Source organism: Labrus mixtus, chromosome 24 (genome assembly GCF_963584025.1).
Source record: "Labrus mixtus chromosome 24, fLabMix1.1, whole genome shotgun sequence".
NCBI classification, from domain to species: domain Eukaryota; kingdom Metazoa; phylum Chordata; class Actinopteri; order Labriformes; family Labridae; genus Labrus; species Labrus mixtus.
Genome location: NC_083635.1, coordinates 3,417,070 through 3,439,681, shown reverse-complemented (window position 1 = coordinate 3,439,681; position 22,612 = coordinate 3,417,070). Strand labels below are relative to the sequence as shown.

The 22,612-nt window shown below is 38.2% G+C and overlaps 1 protein-coding gene across 1 annotated transcript in view; it reads right to left on the bottom strand.

The window, feature by feature from the left end:
• The window catches only part of LOC132959856 (inactive dipeptidyl peptidase 10-like), a 29,933-nt gene extending 9,453 nt beyond the window's left edge, over positions 1 to 20,480 (bottom strand). Inside the window, exons 1-15 of the mRNA XM_061033097.1 lie at positions 20,373 to 20,480; positions 17,451 to 17,565; positions 17,262 to 17,357; positions 9,227 to 9,321; positions 6,881 to 6,955; positions 5,024 to 5,076; positions 4,809 to 4,890; positions 2,889 to 3,009; positions 1,658 to 1,816; positions 1,448 to 1,541; positions 1,235 to 1,358; positions 1,025 to 1,063; positions 726 to 833; positions 478 to 569; positions 70 to 117 (exon numbers count right to left, since the gene is read on the bottom strand). Of these exons, the coding sequence (XP_060889080.1) occupies positions 70 to 117; positions 478 to 569; positions 726 to 833; positions 1,025 to 1,063; positions 1,235 to 1,358; positions 1,448 to 1,541; positions 1,658 to 1,816; positions 2,889 to 3,009; positions 4,809 to 4,890; positions 5,024 to 5,076; positions 6,881 to 6,955; positions 9,227 to 9,321; positions 17,262 to 17,357; positions 17,451 to 17,565; positions 20,373 to 20,429 (1,358 nt within the window). The 5' untranslated portion in view covers positions 20,430 to 20,480. The remainder of the gene's footprint in view (positions 1 to 69; positions 118 to 477; positions 570 to 725; positions 834 to 1,024; positions 1,064 to 1,234; positions 1,359 to 1,447; positions 1,542 to 1,657; positions 1,817 to 2,888; positions 3,010 to 4,808; positions 4,891 to 5,023; positions 5,077 to 6,880; positions 6,956 to 9,226; positions 9,322 to 17,261; positions 17,358 to 17,450; positions 17,566 to 20,372) is intronic.
• Between the last annotated feature and the right edge of the window lie 2,132 nt (positions 20,481 to 22,612).

Genomic DNA, 22,612 nt, shown 5'->3' with positions numbered 1-22,612 from the left:
ATATAGGATGTAGAATGAGGATGAAAAGGCTTTATAGATTGAATATGGTTCATTCAGAGTGTGTTGTACCTGTATAAGTGTCTGTGTTGTGCACCGTCCTCTGTGCTCATGAAGTATCTGTGAGGCGCAGAGGAGATAAAATAGGACAAGGTCACAGATCCATTCTACATCTGCCTCCTCCAGTTGCTGCACATCGAGGCTCACCGACAATAAACACAGATTTATAAGGTCATGAATTCTGCAGTGCACAAAGCATGTTACACACATCATGAAACCATTTTCTTTTTTAACCCTCCTATAGAAAAAAGATGAATTTATACTGTCTTGATATTCATTTTTAATTGAAGAAAAATAGGACAGAGTGACTCTTAGGATTAAATCTAATTTTTAAGAGAGAGCAAAGTCATGAACTCTGCAGCGCACAAAGCATGTTACACACATGATGATACGTTAAAGAGAGAGAGAGAAGAAACTTACACTATCTGGTTATTTTCATCATAGGCTACGATTTGTGTCACCTCCCAGTCTCCTGACGTTAAGTGTCGGACTTCATTCTGATCGCTTCGTAACTGAAAACAGAAACAGTCCAACGTTGTAAAAAACACCAAATATGCAAAATTGTATCTGAAGATCTTCACTTGCAAATAGTATATATTTTCTGCACTTGGGGAAAAAATTATTATTCAGATATTTTCTCAGAAAGGTAGAGTGTTTATTTTAGTCACCTTTCTGGTGAACATGGTGATATGATGAAAGTCTCCATGACCTCCTTGCTTCACCGGCAGAGTGAGGAACAATCTGCTCCGGTCTTTGGAGAAGAGAGGCTGCTGTCTCTACGGACAAAAAGACCTCAGAGGTGACATACTGTATGCATGAACAAGTCCTGATGTGTTCTGCTTCAATAATGGAAGGTACAGTGTATGGCTTTACAGATAACTACACTGTGCAGCTCGAGATGGATAGATGGTTCTGGAAGTTTTCTTGTATACATGCTTTTATGAAAAATGTCTTTATTTAGGTTTACCTGTCTGGAAAGCCACATGTCTGAAGCCTCCTCATGTCTCTGAAGAAAGGGGAGAAAACATGGTTACTTATGCTCTACATGGACATCCAAGAGGTGGGTTTCGACCTCTTATACAGAAATTCTTTAAAAGTGTTGTTGGAGATGAAAATGGTGCCTCAATTTTAAGACTCACAAATATCTCATCCTAGCTCTACCATCGTTGACACCCACCTGCACGCAAACTCCAATAGTGGCGTCACACGCAGTCAGCAGTGAAAGATTCTGGGGCCGGTTAAGCCACCGCACTGCAAGGTGAGTGTTACTGATCCACTTCACCATGGTGATGTAGAAATCTCTGAAGACGAAACACACACAAGAGTCAGACTGAGGAATTTCCTACCAGTGTGTGTATTTAACCGTGCGTGTTGTGTTTGTTTGTGACACCTGTGCCTGAGCTGATCTGGAGGCTGCAGCTCCTGAGTGTGTGTCGCTCCAAACAGGTTTACTACAGACAGCCTCACAGCAGGATTCGTCTGACCTGCCTGAAAGTAGAAGACAGACACAAAGCTCACAATCAGACAATGGATGAAAGGATTAACACATCACCACATACAATCTGGGAATATAAATTTCCATCTGCAGCAGAGTCCAGACTCGCCATAGGATATGGGTATTGTAGTCCTCTGGGGTAGGCGGTGCCAGTGAACTGGGGCAGAACCATGTTTGGTACCAGGGTGTCATTTATGGTGAGGAAAGCAAGCCTCTCTCCATCGGGCGACCACCAATGAGCCAAGTATGACCGCAGAACTTCCTCTGAGAAGAAAAATACAAAAGTAACGTTTTCATTTCAGGTTTTGGCCGTTTGTCTTTCTGCTTTTGTGCATCTATGGTTCTGGTTTTATTTTGTTTAAAATGGTTTAAAACAGCATCCACAAAAGGATAAATTGTGAGGAAAAAAATAACAATTAAATTGAGTTTATTTGTCTTTCTTCTGCTGATTCTTGTATGCTTATTGCTGGTTTCCTCCTAAGAAGTAGCACTTAACACTTACTCTGCTCTTTCCTCCTCTGTCAAAACATCAGCCAAATGGTTACAATCTAAAGTAAAAGCAAATCAAAGAGGGAGAAAACACAGAGCTCGCAGTGAATCTGCAAACAGAAATGATTCTATAATGGTCCCCATCAGCCTCGGTCTGTGTTTGTGCAAACTGCAAAGACCATCACATCATTACTGGATTTGTTTACACACAGACTTAATGGATTGTAGAGGCTTGTGGCTGGTTTTTTCCATCGCCGTCCTGTTTAGTTTGTCTTGGCTATTCGTCTGCATTTTTAATGCAAAAGACAAATCTGTGAAAGATATTAAACAGCTGAACTGAGGATGCAATGTAGACCGAAAAAATCCTCGACCAACTATCACAAAACAGTTCTCTATCTGCCTGCGGGCATCTGAGACAGGAGGAGAAACTTTAAAAACTTTCCAAACAGGAGCTCAAAGTGTTCCACCAGAATTAAGAAAAATGTTCTGCAGTTATCGTACATAAAACTCATCTAGAAACATTTGTGAAGAAGTCACTTGAAAGTCACTTGGAACTCACTCAAATGCTTACTTTTACATTTTAGTATGAAAAGCATCGTTTCATGGGTATTTTCTTTGGAAGGAATTTTTTTATTTGACTGCTCATTCAGAATCTGAATTTTTTTTCTCCTTGCATCATTCTGCTTCAAAGCCTTTTCCAGAGATTGTGTGTAACTAGTAGTCATTATTTTTTATGCCTAAAACCATTCAAATGTTCAGATATTGAGTTGAACAATCTGAACCCAACCAGTTGTCATTTTTGAAACACTCAAATAACATCCAGAATAAAAATAAAGTCCAGACACACCTTCATACAGCCAATCAGAGAGTCCGTTGAAGATGACTCCCTCCATCCCCGAGGAGGTGATCCTCAGAGAGTTACTCCTCACATCGGATTGGTAGTAGATGTTATTCTCAAAGATGTAGATCTAAAATGAAAGACAAGAGAGAGAATAAAGGTATTGATTTAAGACTCACAAAATACATGAAACCATATTCAGGCTTATTATTTGTTTTCATGCTGCGGTTTTCCCTCTTTTCTTTTTTTACTTTCTGCTGTCAAACACTTTTCTGTTTGATACGTTTTTCTTTTTGATTTCCTTCATATCTTCATATCTCAGCACACAACAAACACATGCATTTGTTCGCCTTCTTCCATCAGTGTTTTGGTATTTGCATTTGATCAGCTCGCAACATCCTGCATGTTCACCAATATCCTGAGTCCTCCTGAATTCATATTTCAGCATTTCAGGTTTTTAACCCAAAATGTTCTTCGCACCTCATTTCTTAGTGGATCTCAGTCATACAGCAGCAATATTAAACCAGGGGATACACTTTCAGAAATATCATGCAAATCCTGGTGACAAATCAAGCTAAACATGTATTGTATGTGTTAGAGAATGGTGGTGTTATCCATAGTTAAGCGCGTAGCTGACATGATTTACAGGTGGACGCGATGTAACGGTTTGTCAAGAGGCTTAAAAACCGCCTCAGCTCAGCTCTCAGCCTGTCGTTAGGTTGACTGAAAGTTAGACTGAAACAGGATTTCCAGCATGGTGGAGGCAGAAACAGGTGGCTGACGTCACTCAGGCTTCGTCCATTGATATTTACAAACTATGGTGTAAACTGGCATTTTTCCTCATATACTGTAGGCTATATGAAGAGTCTATTTACATATTTCCCTGTAAAGTTCCTTAAAAGAAAACTCAGCAGAGAGAAAAACACATGTATTGTCCTTAGTTAACAACAAATGAGTCAGGAAATAAAACCGGACAGATGATGACAGTTTTGTAAAGATGCTGCTGACTGCAATCTCACAGCACTCTGGAGATTTATTATTTTTGCTTCAGTCGTCTTCCTTTCAAGACTGTGATTTTGTGCTGCAGCTTGCGTTTGACTGACATCTCCCACACTCTCCTGTTAGCTCTGATGCACCTGTTACACCTGTAAAACCTCCACCATCCTCATTAGCGCAGGTTTGTCTTATTACTATGGAAACATCATGACACATTATTACATATTTTATCAACTTGTAAGACTTATTTTATGTCTGTATGTTGCTTCTTTTTAAATTTGAAATCCAGTCTAAAAAAATTGCTCAGAGAAGGAGTAATATAGTTGTAAGATTGATTGTAATTTTTAGCAGAAGACGATGTGTGAGTTGTAATCCTTATTCTCAAACTTGGCTTTTTCCAATTATTTGCAGCAACACAGAACAAACATTTTCTCCCACTGATAGAGGGTCACTCTGGAGAAAGAAGGTTAGCTACCAATAAATACTACTTGGATCATAATTTTAAATAATAACTTATTTTTATTGTGATAATCAGCCAATTTTAAAGTTATTTTCAGGCTTAAAAGGAACAAACTTACAACAAGATCTTTGTTTGGACATTATATTAAAAGCCGACAAGTTAAATAAGCAGTCAGCTGCACTGTCTTGGCTTTAATAACACTGCAGGTGTGTTGCAGAAGTCCTTGCTCATGTGTGCAGGGGCACCTTGAGTCTAATGTAATGTAAAAATTAGGTTACAGGCAGCTGAGACTGACTTACAGACAGAAAAATAGGCAGAAACAATCTCAGTGTGGATGTAAACAAAGTCTATACTGAAGAAAATGAAAGAAGAAATGTTGGATTGATTCCCTCCGGAGAGAGGAAGCAGAAGGATTTTTTCATTTAAAGACAGTAAGGAGAGAAAAAGCTGATCACGTAAACACTCAGCCTCACCAGCTGTTGTCCTTGTCTTCCCCACGCTGCGTGTTGGAGCACGGCGTTCTGCACCTCCGGAGGGTTTAACTCCCAAACTTCCCTGAAACACAATCACACAGAAATATATCACTCACCATCTGTTGCTGAATGTGTGCGTGCATCCGGTGCTGAAAGGGTTTCATCCAAGAGAGAACAATCAAACCAGGGATAAAAAGAAAAGAAAACCTGCTTACCTTGTGTAGATGTTGTAAACAATATAAGAAGCCGTGTATGAGTATCTGTAAATCTGCAACGAGAATAAAACTCATCACATAATGCAAACATTGATTTGATTCTGATACCTTAAGGCAAGAGAGAATCATAAGATATTCACATGAGGAAACAAATTCACTGGAGCAACAAACAAACTGGAAAATAACAAAAAATAACAGAAAAATAGAACAGAAAGTGGTTCCGTGTGAGAAGACAGTATGAGTGTACCAACGGTTTTAATCATTACATATCAGAAACATGAATTCTTATCAGAAAAAAAGCTCAACTCTGATACATTTTAAAGTATTTTCATGGAAAAAATGGGTTGTCTTACTGCTGTGATGGCTAGAAAGTCTAGTTAACACAAAAGGTAAAACTTTAATTGGACTCTTTAAATTCATTCATTATGAATGTGGCCATATTTAGAAGTCGAGGGGATACATCTTTTTAGTGAAAACTAATACTCCTCTCCTTTACATCCGGTTTTACTCTTATACTGTATTGCCCCAAAACCATCTTTGGGAATGGTGAAATTATCTTATTCCATACTGATAATAACATATAGAGACTGATCTGCACCAGCTTGTTGCAGCTCTGTATTAAAGTTATAATGTTTACACTAAACATATTTATTTTAACATTTTCACTTGCAAAATTCAAACTTGACTTATTTAGAGAACTTTGGGATCTATCCTTTTTCGTGGCTAAAATCCCCCCATACATACTTTCCTTCCCAGTCTAATGATTTCTTCTACATGCTTCCTTCATCGCTGATTTCCTTTCACACTTGCCGCTGCTTTAACTAAGAAAAAAGTCAATTGCGAGCAGCTAAATCTCAGTTGGTTGTGCTTTTCAAACCTCAAGGGGATTTCACATTGCCCTGGCAACATTAAAAACTAGAGTGCAATCAATTAGGCATTAAAATGCAGAAGAGGAGGGAAGATAAATCAATGTTTCTCTCTATATAGAAGATCTTTTTTTTACACAAATCTATCCCTTTGAGAGGGCCTGAAGATGTTGTTAGATGTTGATCTAACAATGTTTACAGAAAATACTGCAGGACAAACAGACGTCCTCTGGTTTTTCAGCTGCAGCAGTGTTTCCAAACCGGCGCCTGAATCCATCTGTTTGCAAACAAATCTAAAAATCAATAGAAAAACCTTGACTTTGAGAAGAGAAGAAAGCCTTGCGGTGGATGACTGAGCGTTAACACACAGAAAAACACACCGACAAACACTGGGATCCACAAAGGGGAGATGCACAAGAAGCACAAAAAACCACACAAAGAAAGACATGCACACCAGAAACATGACAAATAAATAGACGCCGGTGTAGTGCAGGAGGTGCACGCTGTTTTTAGTGTGTGTTTGTGTTTTCAAAATCTTTCAAAAACTGTTGGTTCATGTTTGGACCAGCACCAAACTCCAAATTCTCCATAGTTAAACTTTTTTTATCTTGAGTCAATTCCATTTTCAAACACAGAAAGATGTAATCTCTTTAGAGAATAAAAAACAAAAATCTAAAAAATTTAAATGAACATCACAAACATGTAAACAGTTGGTGACAGGTTGTGTATGTGGTTTTGTTTGTGCATGCAGATGAGCGAGCGGCAGCCTCCTAGGGACGGCACAGGAGTACTATGTAAACCACAGCCAGCCGGGAAGTAAACAAAGATTAAAAGTACGGCTGGTAATGTTGATGATCAAACAACCTGATCACAGATTGTTCAGTTATGAGAAGGTAAACATACAAAAAAACAACTTGTATTGTTTGTGTTCTTTGATGTTATCACGGTGCAGAGTTTTTGGGTTGAGGGTGCATTTTAATTTGATACTCACCCGTTTGACATCATAAGCGAAGAGTGCGTACTTCAGATCTGCAGAGAGCGAGTACTTTGCCACCTTGAAAGCCACCTAACAAAAAAGACAAAACATTGGCTTAAACAGAGGAGCTTTTGAGAAGTCACACTTCACTTTGTGGACGCTTGGAGGTATAAAGACAAAAAATTCACACAGTTAAGAGATGAATTAAAAGCAAACAGGAATGACAGACAAGTTAACACATCTACAGGTGATGAAACCAGTACAAAATGATGAATACTGATTAGCTAATAAGAAGACTGGTTTACAGGAGTACAGTGACTTTCAGCCACAGGTGTGATTAAAGCAAAACAATATCATTAGCAATGCTAACATGTAAGAAGTGTGAATCATTACATTTTAAGCAAGAGTAATGTTTAGACTGACCCACACAAGTTGAATTGAAATGCAGCTAAATTCAGAAAGATCGGTTAACTGACATTACAAGCTAGCAGCAGTATCAAGCTTCTACATGAAGATGAAATGTTTTCCAAAACAGTGAGCAATGATGGATCAAACACTTCCTGAAGAGAGGAGAAGAACATCCTGACAGGAAAATGTGCCTCATTCAATGCTGATGACTTAGGTCTGACAGGTAATGATTGCTTTTTTCTGTCAGCTACATCATCAAACAATGTGGCGGCAGAAACTAATCTAGCAGCTAAAGGCCATAAACTCATGAGGGAGCCTCAGCAGGTTGTGACATTTCTGGGAGAGGATGGGGTGGACAGATATTTTATTGGGAAGACATTTCCAACAAATCCAGGATCACTTTTCAACTGTTGTGCAGTCAAACCAAATGTTTAAATATCTTACTTAAAAAAAAAGAAAGATATTTTGGTTCTTGATATTCTTGTGTTTATTTCTGTGACTGCAAGTGTTTCTTGTTTAAGTGCAAAAATACATCAAAATTTTTTAATTGTATTGGTAGGAAGTTGTACTGCTAGAAAGCGAGAGTATTTCATTTGGATCCTGTAGCATTTTTTAGGATCCATTCAGTGACTTCCCACCTCTTCTTTTTGATTTCATTTTTCTGGTTTGACAAGCTTACTGCAGGAACTGAAATCCTCATCAAATCCCTCTTACGTAATCATTAAAAGTACAAGCTACGATGAGGTGGAAAAATTTGGCTAAATGAAAAGAGGAAGGCAGGAAAAGAGCCTTTGAATAAACAGATTTAAGGTTTAGCATTTCTAACTAAGTGAATGTGTGTTATGAAATAGCAGGATTATTATGATGCAATTAGAAAGCAGCTAAATTGGGCTTGCTTCTAGTCTTCCTGGTAAGCTTACACAAGCATTTAAGCAATTTAAGGACAACAGCATTACAAATATTGACATATTTATATGTTCCTGGAAGTAATGATGCATTAGACAGTAAATGTTATTATTAAGTTAATGGGATCTATTCTGGGGTTTGATGCATTTCAAGCAGAACCATATTTCTCTCTCTTCCTGCCGATTGTGCAGAGGTGAGCTGAGGTGAGACGAGCAGATTTAATAGGGACCTCAAAGGCCTGAGCTAGCCCACAGCGCAGACAGCTGGATACACGACCCGCTCAGCAGGATATTATCATATTCTGATTCTGCAGGTGTTAAAGTGATGAGGCGCTGTCGGCGGCTCTGACATGTTTTCCTGCAGCCTCTGGGGATCCAATCACACCAGCTGGATGAGCACAAAGCAGCCACAGCTCTTTTTCTCTGAGGACTGGCAAACACAAGCTCTAATGTTTAAGAGTACAATTATGAAAAATAAAATGATTTAAACCTCCATAGGTCTCTTAAGTTTCCCTGGAAAGCTTTTGATTAAATCCCTTTTTTTAAGTGTCATTTTTAATAACCAGTTAAAACACAGTAGTAAAGTTTCCAGTTGAATATGTTTTTAATGCAGCACAGTCAGAGTACAATGATGCACAATATCCTTGTGTAAGTCGAGCTTCATTTGCTTATTTATATCATTCATTTGGTATTTTTTGTTTTGTTTTTTGCACTGTATTTGAAGTCTGACTGCAAGACTCCCTTCTAGGACTAAAAAGCTAGAGTTCAACCTTAAAGAAAAACACATGTTATATACTTGTTTGTACTATATTTGAAGCAGAAGGTAAAGCAAATAAGATAACCTCATTGTCAGGATTAAATGTATGAATTTTTAGAAGTAAAGTGCTAAGGGGATCACATCCCAAAACAAAACTGTTGCAAAACGACTCCAGTTCACTGCTTTGCTAGAACTAAAATGATGCATCTTAATCATTTATATCATGGAATGATATCAGATACATTAAATAGTTACAGAAAAGACGGTTTAAAAACAAGTACCGGTACTTACAAACGTGCTGTTGCTCAGAATGACGTCCGTCTCGTTTGATTCAAAGTTGAACTTGATGACATGTCCGTCACGGTTCCTGTACACCACCTCTGAATCTGTGAAAGAGAAGCCACAAAGAAATATCAAACACCCTGCAGCTCGTAGAAAAGGTCACAAAAGAACCTGTGACAAATCCGGTAGTGACCTGACTGACAAAAAGCAGCCTCATGCCTCAAACTGAATCCCAGCTTTGGGACTATTCAGCTAAAAGCACGGTCTCATGTGCAACATTGCTCTTTTTATAATATACTGGTGACTTTGATAGACCCTGACATTGATTCACTGTGTTTTGATGGCTAAAACTGACCCAATGAATTTAATCAAATGTCTAAAAAGAACTTTAAAAAATGGTTGAAAGACATAATCTCTATATCTTAACTCACAGTGGCCTCAATTCTGTGACATTCATCACAAATGAACAATTACTAACAGATTAGTAGTGACTTTATTGCTTAAAGATGAAAATTAAAGGTCAGCAGAAGAAACTGGATTAAAAAAAAGGTATTCCTGTGGGGAATATTCTTCTATTTAGCAAATAAAAAGGGAACAGGAAGTGCTGCACCTGCACCCCTCCCTTCGGTTTCCATTACTCTAGGGATTCAGAGTCTGTCACTTCATTAGCCGTTGTCGCTCTGAACCCAGCCGTCTGTCCACTGGGAACATTTGTAATTCACAGCAACACACAGGTAGCTCTGGCATGTAACCACACACACACACACACACACACACACACACACACACACACACACACACACACACACACACACACACACACACACACACACACACACACACACACACACACACACACACACACACACACACACACACACACTCCTGGATTTATTTTTTCTCACATAGGTCACAGCTACACCTTCCAGTGCTGCTGTCACATTAATGCAATCCTGGAAGAGCTGGAATCTGCAGCTACAGTCACAACGTTGTTTCTCAAATTACCTCAAAATATCAAGATTACGCTGAACTTAAAAAACACATTTGCATTTGTGCACAAGCAATAGAGAGGCTCATTACAAATATGCAGCACAAGAAAATATAGTGAACTTTGATGTATTGTACTTTTTTAAGATGCTTTCATTTTCTTATAAGATAAACGTATGCTTATGGATAAAATCTTACATTAATTGTAACTTTGGGCATCTGCAGAAGTGGAATTACTGCCTCATTCTTAAACCCCAATTAGAAACTGCACTGTAAAAACTAAAAATGTATTCTACAACACTCTGTAGCATCCCGCTTAAGGCTCATTTGTGCTTAGGCATGTGGACGTCCTGTATTTTTTTTGCTGTAATTGCAGGTTTAATGTGATTTTCAAGTAAAAAAAAAACTATGACTACAATCTGATATTCTGATCAACTGTTGAGATCCTTGCATAAGTAAACAACTGATTGTTGTGTATGTATATTTCTACATGGTATTTTTACACATTGGTATTGCTGCAAATTGCTCTTTCTGAATGTATGTTCTAGTTTTAAAGTCTATGAAAATCATTTTCAAACAGAACAAGCAGCTGGGCCTCCACGCTCCAAACCGACGAACTCCTGAAGCTCATTTGGAGTGAATTTGTGGCTGATTGCAGGGGAGGCGATCGCTCAGCGCTGCATGAGAACAGGCAGCTTTCAGACTGAATGTGCATCAATAAAGAGGCATAAACATAAAGTCCAAAAAATGCAAAGAAGTGTCTGAAAGCAGCGCTCTATGAGGGATATATTAGAGATTTAATATTTAAATGAAGATGCTGCTCTGTCTTAATATGATGCACTTATTTTACATAACATCACCACAAATAATGCATTATTCATGTTGTTTTATTCATACGGGTCACTGCTAAAGATGTCGCCTATTGTTTGTACAAACCTCATTAGCAATCATGTATGGCAAGCCAAGCAGCACGACGCACTCATCCATTGCATACTCTGATTGGATACACGCATGCAAACACAAACACTATAAATATTTCTCTCTTATGTAAGTACCTGGATGCTTTCTACATCTTGGGCTTTATCCAATAGAAACAAGCTCGACTTCACATCAGTAGTATATTAAGAACATGCAACGTAAACAACAGCTACATGAATAATTTACTCTCATACAACAGTGACCCCATGCAGCAGCACATACAGGAATGTCAAAACAAATTTAAGCAATGAATCTCCACTGAGAGGCGATTATATGGTTATATATCAGAAGTCAGTGTAGCATTCATAATGGTGATGATGATGATGCAAGATCATCATTAATAAGCACAGGGGGCAAAATAGACTGAAAGCAATGCTTCCTGCTTCTGCACTCCAACACAGCCAGTAGAGTCCTCACAGTGGAGATATCCTAAGGGTTATTGTGCGCGCTAAGTGTACAGAGGCTATAGTCCTCCAAGCGGATGGCACGGGTTTGAATCCGACCTGTGGCTAATTTCCTGCATGTGATTCCACGCTCTCTCTCTCTCTCTCCCTGATTTCTGCCCTATTCACTGTCATCTCTCTAAATAAAGGAATAAGAAGTGCCAAAACAAACCTTGAACTAAAAAAAGTATTAAATCCAAAATATGACCAAGATATTACTTTTTTTTTTGTGACCATCGATCTGCAACAGGTGGTTTCTCAATATTCTCAGGGTCCTAAATTTACTCACATTTACAGAAATTAGAAAGGGCTATCTATCCCAGTTTAAATTGCAAAATAAAGGAGGCAGTACGAAAAATAAAAATCAATTCAGCTACAGAGGAGATGTCAATGTTTTATTTTTTTTCTGCAAAATTGAGGCTGTACGTTTCAAGGGATATAAGCTGTAGAAAGATCCTTTCAACATTACCCTGGAAATGAAATATTGCACAATATGTATTCAAAAGAAAACTCTCTCTTGAATGTCAAAACAGAGTTTGACATGGAGAACATTGGCTGCGGACATCTTGTGTTAAGAGTAATTGACTTTTACTGCGAGTGGAACAGCAAGCTCATTTTTGTTAGCTACATCTTTACAAAGTCATCTTTATCTGGATGTGCTGTATAATGCTAGTAGATCGTCCATGTGAAGATAATCCTAATCCTTCCTTTCTTTTCTCTTCTTTAGTGAACAAACTGACAAATTAAGCATTCTTGCAAATGAACATATTAATTATAACTGGTGGAAATGTATATTTTAAGTTAATGCTTCACTTCCAAGATCTAGCAAATTAGGATGTGCATCTGGGTTGATTTTGTTTCCTTTGGACAGAACCAAGCTGGTATTTCCCCCCAGTTTACAATCTTAATTCTAGGCTAAATTAGCATGTTGCTTGTATAAACTATATAAGTTTCAATACCACAAAAAAACTTCTCAATCTAACTCTTCGCTAGACAGTGAATGATACTAGTCAGTTACAAAATAAGATGTTCAACCACTTGTTCTCAAATAACAACAAGTGTTTATATTACCAACACTCAGGATCTGATTTATCTACCTCAACAGGATGTGAGTTTGAGTGCATTATTCATTCGCATTACTCAGACATGTTTGTGCTGCAGAAGCGTGCTCTGTGCGGTCAGGAAAAAGATTTGGGCACTTGTGTGTTCGATTGCTTTGCTCTGGTTTCAACTTAATGCTGTTCGGCTCTTGTTTGAAAAGCCACTGAACTCAAGGAGTTGCAATCCTGCATCTTAATTTCTTATACTATCTTGTTTTTTCTGAAGTATACAGACGTGATTTTAACACGACTACCGCTCTTCTTGCTTGGCTTGAGTCTGGTACTTTCTTTCAGTGCTAAAAGAGATCTGATTTCACAGATAACAGGGTTTTGTGCTGGTAAATAAGAGTGAGTAGCTTCTTAAGTTTGACTCAGATGTAAGAGGGAAGAAAAGGAAACAAGTTCGAGGTTTTCAAAGAAGCAATTTCCATCACAGACTTGTTTGAATTATACCCAAAACATCCCCAAGATGCCCAGCAGTAAATTCAGGCCCAGACCATGACCGTCTACAGGGGCTCTCAACTCCCATCACAACAGGACTACAATAGATTTACAACATGCAGCATGTCAGACAGTCATTTCCTAACTTCAACATAAATTTCAGCAATCGCAGCTAATGGGACAGCTGACCCTGTTGTGCCAAAAATTCATTATTATGGTCCGACCAAACAAGTTCCAGCTCTGCAAGGTGATGTTTTACTGCCTGTCAGAGCTCAGCTAACAGCTCATTTTGTTTCTAAATGTACAAAAACAATGCAGTCAATCCATCATGTATGACTAATCTACTAATTGACTATCAAATTATCAACCTTTCTGAGCTGCACGTCTCTCAAATCACATAATACAATGTAGACTGACAGTTATGCTCAGTAAGAGTTACGTAAATGCCAACGTCTTGTCTTCGTCTTCGTCACGCACAAACGGTCAATAAATGTTTTTCGTCGTGTTTTTTGTTAATCACTAAACAGCACTCCGCTCAACTGTCTTCGTGTGACTTAAACAGCTTCGCGCCACGGCGAGTTACACGATGATCGCGCTACACAATGAATGAATAATCAAATGCATTGCCAACACTTATAATCGATTTTTATCCATTCGTTGTTGCAGTCCTTAAACAAACATCTCATTGCTAGCAGTTTTTTAAGGGTAGCTGAGCTCTAAGGTGTAAAGGTAAGATTAAACAATTAAGGCAATCTTTTGGGGAATCACTTTCCTACAGCAAGTGTAAAAAATAATTTAAAAAACACTATTTACGTGCTGCATCTTATCTTGCTTAGCAAAGTATGGAAGTGCAAAATGGCTGCAGAAGTCACATACACACAACCAATTCAAAATAGCAAGTTTTTACAGCAGAAATAAACATGATTACAGCCTGGTACAAAACAAGAAATAGGTGTGGGGGGGGGGGGGACTCATTGACAGGCTAACACGATGTAATGGTTCGTCAAGAAGCATAAAACGCGGTTCAGCTACTATGTTGCAGTTTTTTGTTCCTTAAACCTTTTTGTCCTCTTAGTACATCAATTTGACATTATGCGTTATAAGATTTTTGTTATTGCACAAATCGAAAATAAGCCTAAAATCTTTGGCTCTGAAATGGATCTTTAGCAGCTAAATGCTTCACTATGTCAAAAAGCTGGTATCTAACTGTGTCTGTCAGCTGTCTGCAGTTCGGAAAGTCGTGTTCAGGGCTTTTTTCTGGGCTGAAAATCGAGATTTGAGAGCTATGGCAGTGACCCAAAACTGGACAGTTGCAGAGCTGAAAACAAAAACAGAGAGATTTAAAAGGCAAAAGCTTTTTAGATCTGGAGTTACTCAAAATATGAAGAATTTAGCAGACTAATTATGGTATAAGACCCCATTGTATATGGAAATAGTCCCATGATCCATTGTTAATATGAAAACATTGATTATAGCTGCTTAAAACGCTTCATATTGTATGATTTGACTGAAATTCTTTTATTCAGCACAGTAAAGACACATGTTGATATCAAACATGGGTCCCTGCTTTTCAGGTATAAAGCAGTCCCCAAAAGGACAATGTGTGTGTGTGTGTGTGTTTATTAGAGGCCATCCAAAGCAGAGCCCATATTGAGAAGCCACAGGCCACAGGACTAGTCATTAGTATTATCTCTCTGTGGACGGGAAGGACACAGCGGGTGGAGGATCTGTTTCATCTCCAGAGCAGAAAGGCCGTCTCTCGGTGTCCCCCTCCACCTCTGTCCTTGTGTGTCTCCTTCTGTCACTCTCAGTAAGTCTCAAGAAGGACGTTATGGATATATTAAGTCATCTACTTTCCTCGATTTACCATCGAAGCAATAATTTAGCTGTCATGTTGTCAACAAACCACTGCAATCCTTCATTGTTTCGCAGCAAGTTCGAGACAACATTTTCCTCCTCTCTCTCTGTCTTCCTTAATCTTTGCTTTCCTTCTCCGGGGCCTGAACGCAAACACAATCTGTCACACTGTCAAGGAGCCAGTTCACCAACACGGAAGTTTGGATTCGGTTATGTGGAATTTAAGATTTGCCAGGTTTGGACTCAAGCACCAGCGAGAAACATGTGGAGGACATGTGGCTCTCTGTTCATGACGTCATCATAAAGCTCTCGGTCACAGATCGAGGTTGTGCTGCAACACCTCCAGTATAGTGACTCTTATGTAACACGAAAATGGAAGTGTAATGAGGAGGTGTTAGTATCGTGGCCTTGGGAAAGATGGGGGAGAAGAAAGGTCATCATAGAGTAATGGAAGCTACATTTCTCCTGTTATAAGAAAAAATAAGGTTTGAAAAGCTGCGACTTGATTGTTAACATTACATCTATGTGATGCTTTTGCTAATATTTCCAAAGATTTTTTTCTCTTTTATAAAAATAAATATGGAGCTATACGGTGACCATTAGAGACCCCTAAAAGAGTGTCACACCCTTTGTTATCTGTATTCTCCTTTATTTGTATGCAATTGTTTATGTTGGAAGTGTCTTTATATAAGTAAATTGTATTTTAAATATTGACTTGCATGCTCTGCATTACATTTTTACATTCTAGAAAGATTCAAACAGCCATTACTAACACTCTTTAGCCCGAGGGTTTTAATGTAACTAATTAATAAATCAAATTATAGAAACAGTGAAGTCTACCGCTTCATTCTCTTCAGCTGAATTCTCCCTGACTCCTGAAGAAATGATCAGACTCTTCCCTGTCTGCCACTGTTTCTCTCTGCCTCTGTGAACGGTATTTTTGGTTGTTTATATCCGTTTATTACCAATATTAATCTATAATATTTCCTGCAAAGTGATAGCCTACTTCTCACATCAGGCATCTCTCTGTAACTAAATAATATGAAGGGAACATTAATTCAATATTTTAACATTCTGTGCTTCCCTAGCCCGCAAAAGGGAGACGTGTCTCTGTTTATACTCCTGTCAAACATTCTCCTCTGCTGATGGGCACCTAAAGTCTAAACTGCCAACATGTTAGCTTGTCAGAGATCGGCACAAACCTGCTCAGCCCTGACTGGTCGCATGTCACAAGGCTGAAAATCGGTAGATTACGGTCACCTGCCGATCTATCGGTGCACCTTTACACATTAGGACAATGTGAGAAACAGAGTGCTAGGCGTAAGTGTGCAGTGCATGCAGCTAACTACTTTTAAAAAATAAATACATTAAGATGTTTAGTAGTTTTACTGATAAACTTCAAATGTACATTGAAGCTGAAGTGTTTTCCTGCAATAATGGCATCATGTGAAAGATGAGCACTGTGTTTTATAATTATAATGCAGCATTGTTATTGTCATTATTACAGGGTGGGAGGGTATTTGACTCACTGCTCTTGATTCAACATGACACTGTGAGACCATCTGTGTTTGTAATGCATGTCAGCAGGGGTCGCCTCCATTAGTTCATGTGTTTATGCACTGTGCACTGTTAATGCAAGTGTTGTGATAAATTACAGATTACTTGATCATTCACAAGATCAAGATCCTCAGGCTAAAAGTCTGACCTCTGTCACCTATAAATTAATTCATTTTGTGCGAAGAAAATCTTTGAAATGTGACCTCTTCAATATTAATATTGAGGAGTTTAATTTCCATCTACCTAAAACTTCAAGGTGTCACGCTTCAAAGAAAAAACTAGCTGGCATTGCATTCTGTGTGATAAATATGCTTCAAGTGATGAATCCCACTGGTGCCAATCCCCCTGCAACCTGATTTCTTAAGGCAATGAAAGCAGCCACACATGACTAGCTGTTGCATATGAGCAAGCAGAACCTGGAAAAAGAGCAGAGATAAAAATATCACACCTTGTCTCGTCAGGCTCCAGAAACTGACACCCAGCCATTCAATCTTCTTCTCAAAGTCGCACTGTTTACTCCCATCTGTTTTATCACCGTCAGACGTTCCTCTCTATCATGCCTTCACCTCCTGACACAAATCCTGAGCATCACCCTAACCTCCTTCACCTTCTTTCAGACTTGGAACATGAAACATTTCTTCATTATGAGGTCTGTCAGAGCAGAGATCATGCGATACTCACTGCTGATCCACGTGGCCTCTGGGTCGTGAATGCCGAACTCTGGTTTGTGCAGATCTGCTACAGTCAGCCTGGACCTGCTGCTGCCAGGGAGCTCCGCTGAGGAAACACAGTAAACCAACATCAAATCCAAAGTAAACTCTTACAACTTCAGCTCTATGAGGAAATTGTGGTGAATCAGCTTATACTTACTGGGTGTAAGGACGACCACAGACATGGTGATGAGCGAGCAGACCACCACGATCACCAACAGAGAGATGGCAATGCCCTTCCAATTCCTCTGCGGGGGGCTGACGTCAACAAATTCCTGCACAAAGATATAAAAATAAACAAGTTATCAGCGTTAAATGCCAACAACCAAGTCAAAAATATGCAATCCCCATGACTAAACTAGACGATCAACTCAAGATCTATTTGCCTGAGTTATTTTGAAATAAACGTATGAGGGTGGATAACAATAAGATTCTTAAATATTAACTACTAGATTATTGTAGCCAAGTCATCAACAATAACATGCTAAGAATGAATAATAATAATTAAAGAAAGATACTGCAGAGGACTGCAGATGAAAATTAGCCTGCATGGCTAAATCTGGCACATTTACATGTATGACTTTGTTGCTCTTGTTAATTAATGTGCATTGTCCCTTTTAAATAAAGAAATCTAAAAAAAATCTAAATACTGGGGCGAAGATTTGTCTTTATTTATTTATTTACTTTCAGCGCTTGTTCTTGTATGTTATAAAGAAACGCAGAGGACCTCTACCAGATAGCTCAGAGGAAGTTTGTCATGTCTGAGCCTCTGGATTAACAGTTTCTTGTTAGTAACGTGTCAGCAGTTGTATCTGCTACATGAATTAATCTATGAAATTTGCAGTGCAACAGCTCCTCTTATATAACTGTACACATTCTTATATCACCCCGTCTAGACAGAGCGCTGTTTGTCCAGCAAAAAGAGTCATCAGGGTTTCGCCATTTGTCCAAAAATGTAAACACAAGGTAACCCTCTAGGCTTGACGTTGAAAAATGCAATCTGCGCTTTTTGATTTTATGCTCTCAGCCATTCAGATGATGCTCTCATCTGTACCAGAAGTTGTTGGACATCCTAAAATGTCTTATTTGGTGTTATACTGTATTGACCCAGCTTATGGAGAGGTCTTGGGGTTACATAATTTCTCTGGACTCGTCTTTTCTCTTTCACTTCAAGCCAGGGTGATGTAAGTCACCTGCAGCCGAGACGAGACGAGGAAAATGATGCAAGGAGGATTTACAGCTCAACCTCGGATTTGGCATAAAAAAATGCTGTTAGGATACCAAGGTTTCGAGCTGAGACACTACAGGGAACTGTAACAGGTAGAGCTGTCAAAGAGTGTTTAATTCCCTGTGCCTCAATGCTTCAGAGTAAGACAGAGACATCAAAGAACACCTCGTGACACCTTTTTGACTCTATTCAGACAGTTTTACATTTCAGAGCAGCATCTCGGGTTTCATTTGTAAACCTTACATGAAGAAAGGTAAGCATGAACACGTGTTGCATTCAAGGTATATATAGAGAAAAGTCAAAAAGAGAAAATCTTGACTTTCAGTTAATAAATCAGGAAAAAAGCACAAACAGACACACGGCAGGGAGTGGAGCACACCACTGTGTCATTGACTGCTCAGAATATTAGTTCAACATCTGGGAGCTAATTCTTTGCAGGCTCAGTGCACACGCTTGTGAGTACGTGAGTTTAAACAGATACAATCCACTGCAACAGTCTGTTGATCAGACTCACTTCAGTGGAAAGTAGAGCAACATTGTGTCTGTGTTATGTTTGAGAGTATAGTATATGGAGGAGGAGACTGAGAGAGATGAAGATACAGAAATACACAATCTAAATTTTAAAAAGAACTAACTTTTCTTGAAAAACCAAACAGATTTTTTCTCTAACGACATAAATGCAAATTCTGCTGCATGCCTTTCTACTTCCAGATATCCCTTAGTCCCTCTTCTGTGATTGATGATGAATTTATCTGAGTCTCAGTAATGCAACTCACATCACTGAATGGTATTACAGAGCTGCAGGTCCTCAAACCTGCTTGAAATTAGCAAAATCACACAATAAAGGTTGTAAAACGTATTCCATTTGCTGCAAAGTTTGTAATAAGAAGTGTCGACAGATGTGTGTTCAACAAAAGTCTGGTACTGCTCGAGGTTCATGCCTCTTTAAGGATATTTTTCCTTGCCACTGCATCCTTTGCTGAATGTTCCTAAGTGCTGTGTTCACGGTGGATTAATGTTAGGTCTTTATAAATAATATAACAAAGAGTAAAGTCTAGACATGCTCTATTTTCAAAGCAGTTTGATATAAAATGTGTTATGACTTGGCACTATAAAAATAAAGATTGATTTAAACTTGATATTCCCTTCTAAACACTGATTTCTGTAAATCTCGAAAGAGTCCATTGACAGTCACCATAAGTGGAATATAACTCATATTTGACTGCTATCATATTAAGGTATTTTACTTAACGTTTTAGACATTTAGATAGCCAATACTTTACCTGCTACACTGCAACACAAAAATATAATTAAGTGTGACGCATTATTAATAAATTAATAGCCATTTAACCTTATATTAAGTAATTGAAATGAGCGCCACCTTTAGCTGTAACCTTTAATTAATGTACTTATTAATGTATCACCAACTATAATACAGTGATACATAATATATGAGTCTGAAATGAGCCATTATGCATAATGAGTACTTTTCCTTATGTCCTTAAAGTTAATTTTATGGACTTTTACGTGTAACACTATTTTTTACAACTATTTAACTCAACACTTGAACTCAACAGCCAAGTTAAAATACTCATAAAATGGTGAAATTAAAAAGATAACTCCGCCGAAAAAGGAGATAATTATTTAATATGTCTTATTATTCGTTGGTTGTGACCTCGAAATACTAAGTTGTATCTTAATATTTCCGTTAAATACTCGTTAAATATCCCTTATTTCAGTTATATTCGATGACAGCAGAAAAGCACATCGAGTCTCTCAGCGGCTTTCCGTCTTTCTTTTCAGCTAAAACAAACGAAAATAAAATAAATATTAATCTATTTTTTGAGTAAATACCTCGTCCTGTTGCCCCTCTTTCGGCTTATTCTTTGTAGGCTCTTTGGACGCGGTCATCTTCCCGGAGACACGGTGCTTTTCCTCCGCCTGAATCCAGCCACTCTCACGGTACTACCGTCTGAATCTGTGCGCGTCCGGTCATTTAGAAGCCTGAGCGGTAAGCTACCCGGCGGCAAGACGAGGCAACTTCCGGGTGTGACTTTCAACATAAAAGCTGCATCCACGCATTTTCATCTGCCAGCTTAGATGCTTCAATTACATATTTTTAAGATAGCTACCTTGATTTTAAACGATGATTCCCACCCTTTGCACAGTGTTTTTCAGCTTCTTCCCTCTGGACGGAGGTTTTTAGTTCCAAGGTGCTTTGTTTTGTACCTTGGGACTAATTTCAATGTTGTTATTGAAATTACTTAACTGAAAAGCAAGATCATTATTTCCCTTTTTAATAAAACCCTGTTAGAAATATCAAATAAGTAAAATCTTAATTTTCTAGAGAATAAAATGTTGTGCCGATATTGCAGATGGCCTACGTGGTAGTACAGACAGAATACAATGAATATTAAAGATTAAGACAATTTAAAAATATTGAAAAATGATATACATATATCAAAATATTAGCATAAAGGTCATAAAACCATTATTTCGAAAATGTTAATGGTAAGGGCCAGCGTGTGTAGAATTGGACAGATGATTACAAATAATTGTTTGATTAAACAGACTATAACTTGAGCACCAATGTCAAAACTTCTTAGCTAAGGAGAATAGTAAAAGCCATATTCAAACTTCACTACATGGTAAAGAAAACCCAATTTCTTTTTGTTACATAGTCTTATTTTCTCATACGGTAAAAGGATCCGGTGTGACGTAGATGAAAGCGTGCAGCGCTGTCCGTGGTGCTGAAACTGTCAGTGCGCACACTATATTGTAAGTAGCCTACTGTTATTTCAATACTGTGTGAATAATTAAAACAATATTGATTGCATTAAACTCTGGGTACAAACAAACAGCACAAGCATAGAGCTATTAACATGATGGAACTCTGTCACAATAGGAAACAGCTGAGAGAGAGGCTGACTCAGATCTGTTTACTTCAGTAACACTGCAATGTTTTGGCATCATAAATATAGTAGCCTACAAAAAACATAGAAATACACCTTGTGTATAATTGAAAATGTTTTTTATTACCATATCTATAAGGTTACTAAGGTGTTATGAAGGGAAAAACACAAGTAAAGTATCTCAAAATAATACTCAAGTGCAGTTATTTAGTAAATACATTTAATAACCTTCCACAATTGGCATTAAAAAGAGGATTAAGTGTTGATTCCTTTACAATATAATCAATCAATCCACATATAGTTTGATAAAAATCTAGTTTGGTTTCAAATATATTTATAATATAATTCATTTAAATTTCCTGGGCCGGCAAATTAAACAGTCTTATTATGTCTTCCCAGTTAATTAAAGCAATTTAAAACTTGAAATCAGTCATTAATTAAGCTAAAAACAATGTCTGGAGTTTAATTAATCCTGACAAATGAAGCTTCACAGCACATGCCTTGATTAAATATTTAAAAAATAGACTATTTAATCATACCATCACAACGCAGAACTTTTAATTTCTCGTACTTTTAATGCTAATATGATAAAATAATCAAACACTAATTCCTTTTCTCTACAATGCCTTTATGATAACTACAGGTATACTCTTCTGTATTTGTACAGCAGTGTAATGTCCCCACAGGGACTTACAGTGTGCCTGTGTCTCACACTTTGTGGTATTTTTACCTCTGATGATGTCACACTCCTACTCCTACAGTATCACTTCAGGGATTATAAGACCTCCTGTGTGATATCTGGTATGAGAATACACCCCTCGGATATAAAATGATAGGGATTAAAGCTCGACATGTCATAGGAGAATGAACAGGGCTGAGGCATCTGTGAGAAATCCCTTCAGAGGGGAACGAAACAAGACAATCAGGCAGATCGGGAACCAGGCGGTCTTTTCCTGCTGCTGCCTGACTGAATGCAAACTGATAGGTGTCACAGAGAAGGCCCTGAAGACACAAATAACCTCCTACTAACAAACACTGAGCTCATTCTCACGCACAGTATATGTATACACAAATGAAGATGAAGAAGACGGCAAACAAATCTGCAGATATTGGTCCTTTGTGTCAATGAGGAACAAATGTAAAAGAGGTTAAAGTGACAGAAACGCATAAAAAAGGAGATGT